The 15,867-nt window shown below is 37.4% G+C and overlaps 1 protein-coding gene across 1 annotated transcript; it reads right to left on the bottom strand.

Moving 5' to 3' along the window:
- Positions 1-3,031: 3,031 nt before the first annotated feature.
- Positions 3,032-13,360, bottom strand: LOC137644169 (adenosine 5'-monophosphoramidase HINT1-like). Its single transcript, XM_068377164.1, has 3 exons — positions 13,159-13,360; positions 10,459-10,563; positions 3,032-3,548 (listed from the first exon to the last, which is right to left on the bottom strand). The coding sequence occupies exons 1-3, from the start codon at positions 13,264-13,266 to the stop codon at positions 3,384-3,386; spliced, it is 378 nt and encodes a 125-aa protein (XP_068233265.1). The 5' UTR covers positions 13,267-13,360; the 3' UTR covers positions 3,032-3,383.
- Positions 13,361-15,867: the final 2,507 nt, after the last annotated feature.

Genomic DNA, 15,867 nt, shown 5'->3' with positions numbered 1-15,867 from the left:
GGTCCCGGAGACCAAGTTTCAATGGCTGGGGTTACAATGGGACCTACGTTCCCATACGCTATGTCTCCCAAAAGCCAAGAGGACAGAAATAACAAAGAATACGAAACGCTTTCTCGGGGACAAGTTGACATCCAGGAGGAACCAAGAGAGAATCCTAGGCTCCTTGCAGTTCGCCTCCGTGACAGATATTGTTCTGAAGGCCAAATTAAAGGACATAAACAGAGTAGAGTATGGCGCTCCAGGGCAAACGGGAAGTATCGAGACAAAAGAGCTCGACTTCCCCAAATTCTCAAAAAGAGACTTCGACCATGGACAAAAGTCAAAAGTCTATCGAAGTCAGTCCCCTTACGACATCCGGCCCCAGGACTCGTCATTCACACAGACGCCTCCTTGACAGGTTGGGGAGGATACTCCCAACACAGGAAAGTCCAGGGACTATGGTCGACTGTCTTTCAACAGCTTCATATCAATGTTCTAGAGGCCATGGCGGTATTCCTTACTCTAAAGCGACTGACCCCAGCCAAGAACCTTTCATATCAGACTGGTTCTAGACAGTGCAGTCATAGTCCACTGCATAAACAGAGGAGGCTCCAAGTCAGCCCGCATAAATCACGTCTTGTTAGCGATATTTTCCATGGCAGCATCGAACAAGGGGCATTTGTCAGCAGTCCATCTAGCGGGAGTGCGGAATGTAGTGGCGGACGCACTTTCGAGGACAACTCCGCTGGAGTCAGAATGGTCCCTGGATCAACACTCATTCAAATGGATCTTATCTCAGGTCCCGGGTCTCCAGGTAGACCTGTTTGCGACGGAGTCCAACCACAAACTATTGTGTTACGTAGCCCCCAACCTGGACCCTCGGGCTTATGCCACAGACGCAATGTCATTGGATTGGAACACTTGGGAGAGGATTTATTTGTTCCCTTCGATAAATCTTCTGATGAAAGTGTTGGACAAACTCAGGTCTTTCAGGGGCCAAGTAGCTCTGGTAGCCCCCAACTGGCCCAAGAGCAGTTGATTTCCTCTGTTGGTGGAACAGGGTCTCCACCCTCGACAGATACCCAATCCCATTCTAACACAAGTAATACAAACTCGCAATGTGTTAGCTTCCTCAAGAATTCAGAATGCCCTAACTTTATGGATTTCATGAAATTTGCAGCCCAAAGAGGTGCTGCTATTGATCCCCAAAATACCCTGTTTTTGGAATCAGACAAAAGGGAATCTACCCTCCGACAATATGACTCGGCTGTTAAAAAACTTGCAAAGTTTTTAAGGGACTCAAAGGTTGAAAAGATGACTATGAATCTGACAGTCACCTTCTTCAGAACTCTCTTTGAATCAGGCCTTGCAGCCAACACCATCACTACGATTAAATCGGCCTTGAAAAAGATTTTCCATATTGGTTTTGATATTGACCTTACGGATTCATACTTCTCGTCAATCCCAAAAGCCTGCGCCAGATTGAAACCATCAACTCGCCCTAGCGCAGTTTCCTGGTTTTTGAATGATGTCCTTAAGCTGGCTTCTGACACTCTTAACGAATCTAGCCATTACATAGCGTTATTAAGAAAGACCTTGTTCCTATTGAGCCTAGCTTCTGGCGCCAGAATTTCAGAACTGTCAGATTTGACTAGAGACCCAGGCCATATCGAATTTCTCTCTTCAGGAGAAGTCCTTCTCTCCCCTGACAAAGTTTTCTTGGCTAAAAATGAGGACCCTCAGAACAGATGGTCCTCCTGGAAGATTGTTCCACTTCCTCAGGACCCATCCTTGTGTCCAGTTACCACCTTGGAATCCTACTTAAATAGAACTTCCATGAAGTCCACAGGGCCCTTATTCATTAGAGAAAATGGAGGAACCATTACCCTGAAAAGAATCAGACAACAGATTCTTTATTTTATTAAACAGGCTAACCCTGAATCATTTCCCTATGTCCATGATATACGAGCTGTAGCTACTTCAGTTAATTACTTCCACCACATGAACTTTGATGAGCTTACGAAATATACAGGCTGGAAGTCCCCTAAAGTTTTTAAACGCCACTACCTAAAACCTTTGGAAGCTTTAAAATTTGCTACAATAGCAGCCGGGAATGTGGTTCCTCCTGAAAAGTAATAGTCTTAATCACGTCGTCTTGCTCTATCCTCCTTCCTCCTACCTGCCTTACTTATTGTTCCTACTTTGTTTTGGTTTTGTTTTACTTGAGCTACACTCTTATGGTGTATTATTTTATACTCCTGTTAATGATCTTACCTTACCACGAATTGTTTTTGTTTATACCTGTTATTGGTTTTACTCTCCCACGAGTTGGTTTTGTTATTTGACCATTAAGGATGTTTTTTATTTTGCTCTGCATCATTATTTGCCTTGCCTTACCAGCCATCCCTAGTGTGGGATTTTGCCATTATTGTATTTATTTTCCCTTAATGTTTGAGAGTACTTACCTTCAGGATTCCTTATATATCCTTGTTCTTGAATTAAACATGTTTTGGTATTATTTTGTATTTAATTACTTCCCTATTCTCTGGTACTATTTCACTGGGAGGCACAGGTCGGAGCCCAGAAAAGGGATTTTGACGAAGGAAAAATCTATTTCTGGGCGAGAGACCTGTGCCGCCCAGTGAACCCACCCTTCTCCCTCCCTCTTGGGCCCCAATCTTGGGTGCTATAAGGAGTGACGTCACAGGCGTGGGTTGGAATGTTGGTAGTAGAGATCGGAGTTAGGTGTTGAACGGCACCTCGCTGTAACAGGGACATTGGGATGAGATATCTAAATGGTGCGAGGCCTCTGGTTGTGATTTATCACGCCCCAGTATATTATACCGACACCTTATTAGGTGAGCGAGCTGGGTTCAACCTAGCATTCCTATACAATTTTTTCTCTGGTAAATTCATAGCAGTTTTTACCTTAGAAATGATGTAAAAGGAGCATTCACTGGGCGACACAGGTTGAGCCCAGAAATAGATTTTTCCTTCGTCAAAATCCCTTTTTGTTTTTGGTACATTGAATGTCAAAATAAAATGTGCAGACGATGATTTTCAACTTTATTCTTCACATTAATTTTGAAGTACACAGTACAAAAAACATTATCAGCTAATCAGTGAACAAATAAAGTAATGAACATCCAATTACTGTATTGACGATGTCAAAAGGCACATTATAAAATCCTCAAAGATAGTACCATTAACTAATAGCATGTGACACCAATTATAATGTGCTAGCAACTCAACGGAACCAATTGATTAGGCAAATAAGTGCAAAAATCCTTGGGAAAGTTCATAAATTTTGCTATGCTCTAAGTAATGAGTATATGAATTGAAAATTTTTGTCCACTTGGTAAAAAAAATTTAAGGTAAATTACTCTTAATATCATCACAACCTGTTAGCCTGGTGGCCATTTCATTTGCCTACCACCCATAACATGAATATGCAGATGATACACGCTCTGAGCACCCTCCTGTCCGTTATTGACAACGAGACGATAGCCTTTGTCGAGTCCCTGCTCCTTTGCTACTTTACGAGCAACGAGCAGCAAATGTCCGAGTAGCTGTGAAGAAAATGTAGGAAGAGAAGAACACACAATGAGCTTTATAAAGTTTTTAACTTTAACACCACATATAGCCTACATATTTCTTCCAGCAATTAGACAACTATATTTTCTGAATACCTTTAGATATCTTTGTCAAAGTACTGACATGCATTATGGGTTACCCTGAAGTCTTCATACAGGATGAAGACTCAGTCAGGGGTAACTGCTGGTTGGAATTACACTCCTTGAGACAATAATTCAAGTGCAATACTGTATCTATAAAACTGACAGATATTTTCACAAGACTAAAACTGTCATACTGAAATACTTGAATCAGATTTTGTACTCTGTAATATTACTACTGACAGTGCACATCTAAATTAAACCTTTTACCCCCAGGCTATTTGGAACTTTCCAACCCTTAACCCCCAGGTGTTTTTTTTTTTCAACCACATTTTGCAATATATATACTGTAGTTTAAATTGCTCTAACAGCCTTAATTTTCATCATAGAGAGGTCAGGTTGGTCTCATTCTTTTGAAAAATGCCTGAAGTTTCTCATCAAGTTATCAAAAATATGCACAAAAAAAAGAAAAATGTAAATAGCAGTTTTTTGCAAGGACATACCAGTACGTCCATGGGGGTAAAGGGATGAGTTTTGTGAAACGTACCAGTACGTCCATTGGGGGTAAAATGGTTAAATGATGTTATTAATGGACTATGGGCAGAGCATCTACTCAACATAGTAATGACTTACAAATAACACCTATTATTGTGAACAAAGGAACTTCTAGCATCCTGGTGTTCAAAGGCACAACTAGCACTGATAATGAGTCCCAAACCAATCACAAAGGAATTTTGAAATCTAACCCAGGGACATTTTTGAGACATTCTACTTTACTCATCTTGGTACAAATAACTATTAGAGAGAGGACTTCAAAACATTTTAACTGTATAACTAAATAAATTTCCATTCCAACAATATATAATGCTACATATTTTGCAATATGCTAAAACTCGTAAACAAGAAAAAGAAATGGCAATGCAATAAAGCCAACGGGAGTACAATATCTCCAACAGTGCTCAAGAGTTGAGACCCACAAAACATTTTAATCTACTTTATAAACTATGAAAATCTTGATACAATGAAAGAAAAATTGGGTAAAATCTTATATTACAATAGAGTACTGCACATCAGTGTAAACTAAAATGGAAAATGAGGTAGGATATTAAACTATAATTCAGGGAAGAAAATGGGTCATACAATTTACAAATAATACATCAGAAATTCACCATTTCATTATAATTTTCATACTATTTTTCACAATGCTTCCCTTGTATATTATTTACAATATTTTCCTTATACATTTTTCATGTCACCACTACTCCATTATATATACTGTATGGGCCTACATTTCTTGTCACATTTTGTGTGTGTGTGTGTAGGCTACACTACACCATCTTACGCTTGTCAGGGAGAAGTCACTGTGGTCTTATGTGAGCAACATAACTTTAGATGTCTTGGACAGTTTAACCCGATTCAGAAAGTTTCTTCTCTCTTCACCGGCAGAAAAGTCGACAAAAGAACTTAGGCTATCTGTGTTCCCAAGTTGGTAAATTGTTAAATTGATTGAATTGAAATAAGAAAAGACTTTTGAAACTTTACAACAATCCCATGACTAAACAACAGGTTCAAAAGACCTCTCAAGTGTGACTGAGTCAGCCATTTATCTGCAAGCAAAAGAAATCAGATTCCTACCTAAATTATGTAACCACTTTGTTATAGGAATCATCACTTTTGTAGTAATAACTTTAGGAAACGTCCATAACCTGAAACACCAACTATTAAACTGATAAATCTTCTCCTGAAACATAAACCAAGATACCTTTCGTAACTGTATGTGAAGAGGGCTATGGAAATAAGTGATTGACAAGTTGACTGAAAATATCCAATCTCTCTTTTGAAAAGCAGCTAACATTGTAGAAGGATTCGCCACGATGAATCTAAATAGTACTAGAAATTTTTGGGCCAAAATACATCAAGAACTGGACACCAACATTCTGAAGCATTTAGAACTGGAAATAGGCGATTGTAAAACTGTGTTGAAGGAACTTGAAACTTCCTTTGTTACTAGTTTTGATAATAAAGTAAAAATTCTTCTTGCAAAACGTTCCTCTTTTCTTGATTGTGCTGGTATAAAGGAAAAGGCTGGAGGAAGCCTACTAAGTTATGTTTTAAAGGAAAGTCCTCTGCAAGCAATAATCTGCTTCAGGAGGAAATACCTGGCATTGTTAAGACAATTTTTTTTTCACATTATACAACATTAAGATCATCATCTATCCAGCCTCAGCTTCCCTTGGTGTCAAAAGGCCACTGTCAAGAGTAGAAATCTTCATTGAGTTTTACAAACATGAGGATTTTTTCTAACCAATGCCACAGGGAGTACTGGTGGTGTCACACCCTACCATAGCAGCTAATACAAGGTTGAGATCTGCATCCGCTGGAGCTTGATTTGTTTTTACTACCCTCAGTAGTAGAGCTTTGTTAATGAGAGCAGCCTTATTGTGAAAACAGAGATTCCTTCTGTGCATTTAGCATCAAATTCATATCTGCACAAGTTTTGACATGGTTCATCTGTACTGCTTGATCATTTTGGTGGTCTGCTTCCAGCCATTAAAGGCAATGATAATTTTTTCCCGAGTATAGCAATTTTTTAGGTTTCATGTACAGATCAACAATGCCTTTATATGTCAAAAGGAATTTGCAAGACCACTTCATGATCACAAGGATTTGGCCAGACCACTGCATGAAGCCTGTGGGCCCCGTCAATGATGCTCACTGTTGGGGAACATTCTCCATGATGATATGCTACACTAAGTCTTAACCTCTGGACTAGGACACTTAACCCTTTTACCCCCAAGCTATTTGGAACTTTCCAACCCTTGAACCCTTGGCATTTTTTTTTTCCAAGCACATTGTGCAATATATTTTTTTAAAATTGCTCTAACAGCCTTAATTTTCATCATAGAGAGGTCAGGTTGGTCTCATTCTTTTGGAAAATGCCTGAAGTTTCTCATAAAGTTATCAAGAATATGCAAAAAAATGTATAAAGCAGTTTTTTGCAAGGACGTACCGGTACGTCCATGGATGTAAAGGGATGAGTTTTGTGAAACGTACCAGTACGTCCTCTGGGGGTTAAAGGGTTAACAGTCTTTACCAATAAAAAATTATCAGAGAGAAGGGGAATAGTTTACAAATTCATACAGGACAAAGTTTTCTAGCTCTGACCCTAGTGAAAAACTGCTACGACCAACCTTATTGCCAATTAATTATCAATGTTCCTCCTTTCTCTGAAACATTAGAAGTCATAGCAAAAAGATGTAAAACTTTTGCAGAGCACTTCATAGTACAGTAATATCTGCAAAATTTTTGCATACCATCTCTGTTTGGAGCTTGCTTCCAACTCCATTAGCTTTATCAAAGTCTATTGTGTCATTAGCTGTGATGCCAGTTAACACGGAACCAGGTTTTTTAAGTACTTTTTATCAAAAGGGTTGTGTGCCTTCAGCCAATTGAAAAATTTGCATAGATCTGTAGCATCTCATTCCTGACGTGTTGATCAAAGTTGTTTATGATCTTTGTACTCGTGTTTTTAATTCATGCTATAGAGTACAGAAAGGTTCTCAATTGCTTTCATGATGAACATACATGGTGGAAGAGTACTGATAAAATGAATCATCATCATCATCTGCAAACAGGACCTGACATACATACGAGTAGGTCAGACAAATGCCCAGTTATTCTGAAAATGTTATGAATTTCTTTACTAAGAATTTGTCAACTTATTCTTTAAAATGTTGCCAACATCCTCAGATACAGTATATAACTCAAAATCCCTTATTTTCATAAATAGCCCACCATAAATGGGGTGATACTTCTCTCATGCAGAATTTGCAAATTCATTACTAACAGTCCAACCTTGATATTCATGTGGATTTTTTTTCCGAGTTATCTACTAGGTTTAAGAGTTACTGCTAAATGCAGCTTTGACACCCAAACTTTAATCTTTTGGTTATATTTTGGTCTAATTTAGTGGATTATAAGGAGGTTGCAATACAAATGTGCTACAACCAAAGAAGAATCAAATATTGCATGATCTAGATACTTCAAATATTCTAGCCTCCGTCAAACCATTCCAAGCCTAAAAGGAACTAAGTTCAGACTGTCTATCGTCGGCGCCCACTCGTGTCCGAGTATTGGGTTCTGTCGTTAGCCATCAGCCTGCTATCTATGGGGTGGGTGCTTATGTCTGATGTTCAGACTGTAAGGCTACTAAAAAGTAATAACACCCACTATGCTAAAATCTGTATTAGCATTACTTTCAAAAGTTCCACTCAGACCTCATACAATTCCTCTGAACTTTAGAGAAAAAAACAGAATTCTAATGATAAATTCATTTCTTTACTCACTCAATGTTCATATTGCGGCTTTCTGGAAGTTTGGTTTTATCAAAATTTACCCCTAAAACTAAAAAATTTCCCATTTTCTTTCCGTTTAATAGACTTAGGCCATGTTATCTTTACCGACCTCACATCTGTTTCTACCTCGTAAAATAATGATTTAATGCTGTACTGTAATTCACAAAAAAGCTCATTGATGTAGGTATCATCATCTCCTAAGCCTATTGACGCAAAGGGCCTCGGTTAGATTTCGCCATTTATCTCTATCTTGAGTTTTTAGATCAATACTTCTCCGTTCATCATTTCCTACAAAACTGTATCATGGCTCTCTACACTAAAATAACATACTGTAACTGTAAATAAATAAACATCATACAAATTCTCCTCTCTCTGGTCCATAAACATCTGATCTTGGGTAGCTTATTATTATTTAATATTGTACAATAGTCACCTTTCAACAGAAAAAAAAAAATCACAAAATATTGTACAATAGTCTCCTTTCAATAGAAAAAAAAATAATCACAAAAGGCCAAAGGCAATCTTAAGTAATACTGTGTTTCCCCCTTTCTTACTCTTCATAATCATTAAAGAAAAACAAGAGATGTAACAGTGTACAAATGTGGCCACAATCTGGACAATATCATGATATCAGATTTGTTTAAAGTAAAAGCCTTCCTGCAATCATATTATCCGTTCAGCTCTACTTTTGAACCAAACAAAACTAGCGAACACTCTTAGTGCTCAGAAAGAATGAGCAAATGGTATAAATGTCAATACACTGTACGAAAATACAATCTTCATTGCTACTTCATGATATATATATAGAAACAATTTATTATCAGCATAGTGCATTCTTTTACCTTTTCTTGCATTATTTTATACTATAAAATATTGTCATGGGAATCAGTAAATGGAAAATTATCAAACATTTAATCACCTACTTTTCAGAAATGGGGAATGCAATATTTGGTAATACAGTATAAATAACGAACTGAAATCCAGTAAAAATATCAAAACTGATATCAATATAACTACAATAATGTTTGATATAGTTTATATTCTACTGAATAATGAATACAGATTACGAGACTGATTAAGATGATCTGACTGATTGATGCACGTCCCTATAGGGCCCAGCACAAAAGCGTCCAAGGATATTGAACGCTGAGGGGGGAATACCAATCAGTCATCGTATGATGTTGAAGATGAGTGGATGGACAGCAAGATAAAAGAAATGGAACAAGAATGAGAAGTAAAAGACTTAAAAGTGGGTGCAATTGAGGCCACAGGGCAATGCAGAGAACTTTTAATAATGTTGAATGTTTGCTGCCTTATGGTGGAAAGGTGGTATTAACCCCTACAGGATATTAAGATGAAATATGCCATATACATTGCTGTCTACCAAACAGTAATTTAACTTTAACCATATACAATAATTTAACTGTCCTGTCAGTGCAGAGTATTTGGACCAGCAATATGAAATCTGAATTTCAACTCTGAATGGTTGAAAAATATTCAAGAACTAAGGGTGTCCCAAAATAATGTATACACTCTTTGGATTATTACAACTTGTTCAATTTATTGATATTAACGTGGAAAACAGATTCACATTAGAGAAACAATGCACATTTAAAGATTCTGAGAGTTGACAGTGAAAAACTCTCAGAATCTTTAAAGGTGCATTGTTTCTCTCCTGTGAATCTGTTTTCCACATTAATGTCAATAAATTGAACAAGTTGTAACAATCCAAAGAGTGTAGCCTATACTGTACATTATTTTGGGACACTGTATTTCTCATAGTTCAGTACAGGTGTAATAGCAAATGTAATGACACTAAAGCCTTTCATTGTTCTACACTTATTGTCTCAATGAAAGTAAGTTTGTCCCATAAGTTGTGCATTATAGGTATTTCAGTGGCCTTTAAGCAAACCTTCTACCTTTTAGATATTAGTATAGAGACACCTTAACTATCATTTTTGATAGTGGATATTGCAAAAAACACACACACACACTCTCTCTCTCTCTCTCTCTCTCTCTCTCTCTCTCTCTCTCTCTCTCTCTCTCTCTTTGTCATGGGGGAAAACACACATGCATTGGGAAACAAAGCCAATCTGTAAATCCACTACTGTGAACATTGAAATAAAACTAAGTATTTGCCAAATTATATTATACAATGTACCTACTTCAACTGAATTTAAACAAAAACACCATATGATTTTACAGAGCAAAATGATGTGGAATAAAATTGTTCTCAAAACTACAATATACATTAGATATAATAAACTCTGAAATCCTATCAATTGCATTTCTAAAAGCCAGCATCAATTTTGTAAGGGTGCTTTGTAGAATAGCGAACTACTGTACCTCTAAGAGAGTCAAGATATTTGACCCTGTCAAAGTGGTCTTAAGTGAGCAGAGCTCCATGTACAAGTGAATGAAAACTACTAAAGAAAAACAGTAAACATTACCTGTTCATCTTCGTCTCCAGCATTCTCGATCATGTCAATTGGCTTACGGGGAATCACCAGAAAGTGGACTGGTGCCTGGGGTGATATGTCATTGAATGCCACACACTGGAATAAAATAGATTAAAATAAATCATACTGATATAAATGTGAATATAAATATTTACATTTCAATTAAGCTATATAACAACAAAATAAGTACCAATGTTCGATTGGCTAGTAAATCATCCACAAATAGAGGGGCACTCAGTAGAGCGTAGACCTCAGCCGCAGCAGCTTATTTCTCGACCTTTTGCTTAACCTTGACCTTAACCCTTTTACCCCCAGGCTATTTGGAAATTTCCAACCCTTAAGCCCAATAGGGTTATTTTTTTTCAAGCACATTTTGCAGTATATTTTTTTTAAATTGCTCTAAAAGCCTTAATTTTTGTCATAGAGAGGTCAGGTTGGTCTCATTCTCTTAGAAAATGCCTGAAGATTCTCAAAAAATTATCAAAAATATGCAAAAAAAAATTTAAAGCATTTTTTTGCAAGGACGTACCGGTACGTCCATGGGGGTAAAGGGATGAGTTTTGTGAAACGTACCAGTACGTCCTTTGGGGGTAAAAGGGTTAACATGTATTAATTGGCGTAGATTTTCATTCTCTCAAACATGAACCAAGTTTGAAGTCTCAGTGACAACGATGTCCAAACTTATGGTTAATTACGTGAACTGGACATTTTGCTTGACCGTGATCTTTGACCTTAACCTTTCAAAATTTAATAATTTCCAGCTTTTCACATAGCCGTTAATCCATGCGAGTTTCATTACTCTACAGTATTTGCAGTTTGTGACCTGGGAAGGGGGGGTCCGGGGGGCTTGCCCACCGGCTAGGGGTTGTGACCTGGGACCTACTAGGTAGGTGAGTTTGTTAGGTTCTGTACCCTTTTACAAATCTCAAATGTTATATAATCCTGTTCTATCCTGTTTTCACACACCCAAAATGTGAGGTTCCCACCTTTCCCCTTTGGGAAGGTGGGGGGGGGACCATAACGGTAGAACGGCTTATTTGCAGTGGAAATAAAGGTAAAATTTGTTGAAAGCACATCATTTACTAAAGTAAGATTTTTTTTTTTTTTACTTAGAAAATGTTGTTCCGTGTTTTCTATAAATTTACCGCAAAGTGTGGACGGGATCTTAAGAAATCAAGGAGCCTTTGTACAACGACAGATAGGACCTCCGTGCACGTGCACATAACACCACTTACCCTAAACCTAACCTACAAGCCATGTCCTTACCTAATTATCTGCAATCCCCCCTAGATAGCTGTATTCTTAGCAACAGAGTTGGAAATAACAGTTATGGGGCATGGCCGTCATCATACATACATCCCGAATTCACCAACAGTGTGCTTCCTACAAGTTTAACCCATTAAATCTAGGTAGAATTATAGTTACGCACGGAACACCATTCTAAACAGAAACGGTAGTTTTTCCTCTAGTAAATAATGTGCTTTCACTGAACATCAATAGCATATAAAACTGAAAACCTGTTAGACTGTCTAAGAATGGGGCTGCTACTTTCTATTTTTTTTTAAAGAAACATAATGGCTTTTGCCCCGCTGTGCGCTGGCAGAAAAAGAAAAACATCAACCTCCCATGAACTGGCATGCAGTACATGCAGAGCTGTGCACCCTAACCCCATTGATTATTATTTCATAGATAATTAAGTTTTTATTTGCAGTGAAAGTGTTAAAAAAAAAAAAAAAGTTTTACTAAAAGAAACACCTTTTTATTTTTCTTAGAGGAAAAGCTTTTTGCTATCCGTAACTATAATAAAACCTAAAGTTTTACTCGTGCACCATCACCTCAACATCACTCATTCCTGTTCTACATAACCCAACATAAGAAGACGTGTCATTTCTCATTATTACCCTTTATCCAATCACCATCCATAAGCAATACTAAATTAGGGGTGTATGTAGGATAGCGGCCACCTGTATGTATTCTTATGTCTAACTTAGAATACGGCAGTGTAAGGGAAGTCGCAAAGAGGCACAGCTTGTAGGATAGGTTATGGGGGAAAGTTTAGGTTAGTTGATGTCCATTTCTAATGAACGCATGAAGAACTGGCCGCTGATATACAAAGTCTCCCTAGAGTAAATTTCAAATACACAGCCGTGTCGGCCTAGTGGTCAGTGTCCTTGCCTGGTAAATGCCAGACTGGGGTTTCCAATCCCACTCAAACTCGTTAGTTCCCTTGGTCACTGCAACCTTACCATCGTTGCGCTAAGGATGGGGGATTTGGGGAGTCTATACGTCTATCTGCTGAGTCATCAGCAGCCACTGCCTTGCCCTCCTTGGTCCTAGCTTGGGCGATGATCATATGCAATATGGTCAGAATCTAGGGCATTGTCCCTTGCCTCTGCCATTCATGAGCGGCCTTTAAACTGTACGTAGAGTATTATTCAAGCCATACGAATATAATTAGACATATTTGAATATTCATACATGCATAAGCTAACAAATGGCCTACCGGCATTCTTATAAAATAAGGTTTATGGACAATTAACAGTAATGACAACTACATTTAAACCTAAATAATAAGTCTAACATGCCAATAGAACTTCAAATTGACAGATTAAATTAAATAAACAAGAGGAAATTGAATAACAAAACCAAATGACATAGATCGCCATGACGAAACTGGCAGACTATATTTACCTGGTCATCCTCGTGTATGAATTTCGTTGGAATTTCGCCCCTTATGATCTTCCCAAATATAGTATCGCCTCCAGGGGCTGCCGTCTGCGCCTTCTCTACCTCCGACATCGCTGCCGTCAGTAAATGAAACGTCAAAATCAGGAAGAATGACAGGAAAGTGATGTTATTTAGCCGTACCGGTTCCACGTTCTGCAGCCTCAGGGACAGGGTTGCCAGATTATTTCGACTGAATTATCGTACATGAGCCTTAAAATTGTCGTTTTTCAACCAAAATTATCGTACACAGTTTCAATATAATTATTAAGGAGTTTATGATTGACTTATTTCAAAATATTTGAGTATAATTGTTTAATTAAACACACACACCACACATATGTATATACCTAAGGTATGTATCGTACATCGTACCGGACCCAAAATAATCGTACACGTACTATAATTATCGTACGAATGGCAACCCTGAGTCTGCAGCTGCAGCATCAGGGTTGACAACATTCGTCCATTTCTTATAGCGAATTTCATTTTTGCTAGCAATTAAACTATCATATATTAACCGCTATAACCCAATTTGGAAAAGAAAGATGCTGTAAGCCTAACGGCTCCAACAGGGAAAAATAGCCTGGCGAGGAAAGGAAACAAGGAAATAAACTGCAGCAGCCAGGGTTGCCAACACTCGTCCATTTCTTATAGCGAATTTCATTTTTGCTAGCAATTAAACTATCATATATTAACCGCTATAACCCAATTTGGAAAAGCAAGATGCTGTAAGCCTAAGGGCTTCAACAGGGAAAAATAGCCTGGCGAGGAGAGGAAACAAGGAAATAAATCGCAGTAGCCAAGGTTGCCAACAATTGCCAATCCAGCGCCTTTCGCGCTAGATCTAGCTCGTTTCTGGAGAATTTAGCGCGTTTTTTCTATATAGCATGGTTGAGGGTCTGCCCCTCTCTTTTATTCTTCTCCTGTACTTCTCTTTCTCCCTTTTTCCTTATTCTTTCCTATCCCGATTACCTGCCTTCGGGCTATAAACTGGATTGTATCCAGGGGTACTCTTCCTTTCCCCATATTCCCCACTTCCCTATCCTTATCCTTATGCTAGCATGATTGCGCTACTCTTATATATTATTATTATTATTACAAGTATATATCATTATCATTATTACAAGTATATATTATATTATTATTACAAGCTAAGCTATAACCCACTTTATAAAAGCAAGATGCTATAAGCACAACGGTTCCAACAGGGAAAAAAATACCCGTGTGGAAAGGAAACTAGGAAATAAAAAAAAAAAACGGCAGAAGCCAAAATTGGCAACAGTTGCTAATCCGACGCCTTTCGCGCTAGATCTAGCTCGTTTCTGGAGAATTTGGCGCATTTTTCCTAGAGTAGCGCAACCTGCTACTCTATTATATATTATTACAATAATATAGAAAAGAAAAAAGAAGTATTAAACTTGATGTGGAGGAAGAACTTAAACTTTAGAGGGGCTGTTGTAAAGGCTACGCCTCACCCCAGAACCTGTAGATAAGCTATAACCCAATTTGGAAAAGTAAGATGCTACAAGCCCAAGGACTCCAACAGGGAAAAATAGGCCAGTGAGGAATGGAAACAAGGAAATCAATAAAATGCCGAAATAATTAACAATCAAAGTAGAATATTTTGAAAACAGTATTGGGTATTTGGCATTTTTAAGACAAATCCAGCACGGAATATATTGTTTTTTCCCGCTGATAATATATAAAATCAACTGCTTTTCTTCAAGCTTTTATTTCCCGACTTGAACAATTCGAAACTATTTCCGTTTTATCATTGTTATATCCTTAGATAGGATTTGGCGCTTTCCTGGTGCAATTTGAGAGGACAAAAAATCGAGAACTGGCAACTCTGGATGCCAAATGTGCCGAACTAAAACCCGCCAGACAAACTTTCAAAATCCGCCTTTTCAGCCCAAAAACCGCTAGATTCTTCAAATGTCATGAAAACGCATGGAACTTTCATTTTTATAAATAAAATAATTTTATTTATATCCCTTTTTGGCTTTGCAATTGGGCATATACATCCAGAGATCCTTTCGTATCCTTATATATTATCTATTCTTGTAAAGAAAAACAATTGAAACTGCAGTGACTGAAGATATCGATCCTGCAGCAGTCAACTGTAATGTCAGGGTTGCCAATGCCATTTATGATTTTGTTTAAATGGGTTGCACTAAATTATTTCTCAGTGTATATATATATATATATATATATATATATATATATATATATATATATATATATATATATATATATATATATATATATATATATATATATATATATATATATATATATATATATGTGTATATATATATAGAGAGAGAGAGAGAGAGAGAGAGAGAGAGAGAGAGAGAGAGAGAGAGAGAGAGAGAGAGAGAGAGAGAGAAGATTGTTTCAATATATTTGACATTAAACGAGAAATACAGTGTGAAATACTCAATGCTTTGGTATGAATACGATAAAATGAATTACAAATTGTCCTATATAGAGTATAGTTTCTCTGCAGCATAGGACATGAAAATGAAGTTAGCCTTAAAGTAAAGTAATATCATCAGTTTGGGCAAAAATACTAACAGAAAGGCACTCAGTTTACCAAACAATATTATATATTGTCATCTGGAAAACGTTATAATTTGTTTGATTTATCTACTTTAGCGGGCGCTTCCAAAA

The sequence above is a fragment of the Palaemon carinicauda genome, chromosome 7 (assembly GCF_036898095.1).
Source record: "Palaemon carinicauda isolate YSFRI2023 chromosome 7, ASM3689809v2, whole genome shotgun sequence".
In the NCBI taxonomy this organism is placed as follows: Eukaryota; Metazoa; Arthropoda; class Malacostraca; order Decapoda; family Palaemonidae; genus Palaemon; species Palaemon carinicauda.
The sequence above is the reverse complement of the archived record's forward strand: the minus strand, read 5'-3'. Positions and strand labels throughout refer to the sequence as shown.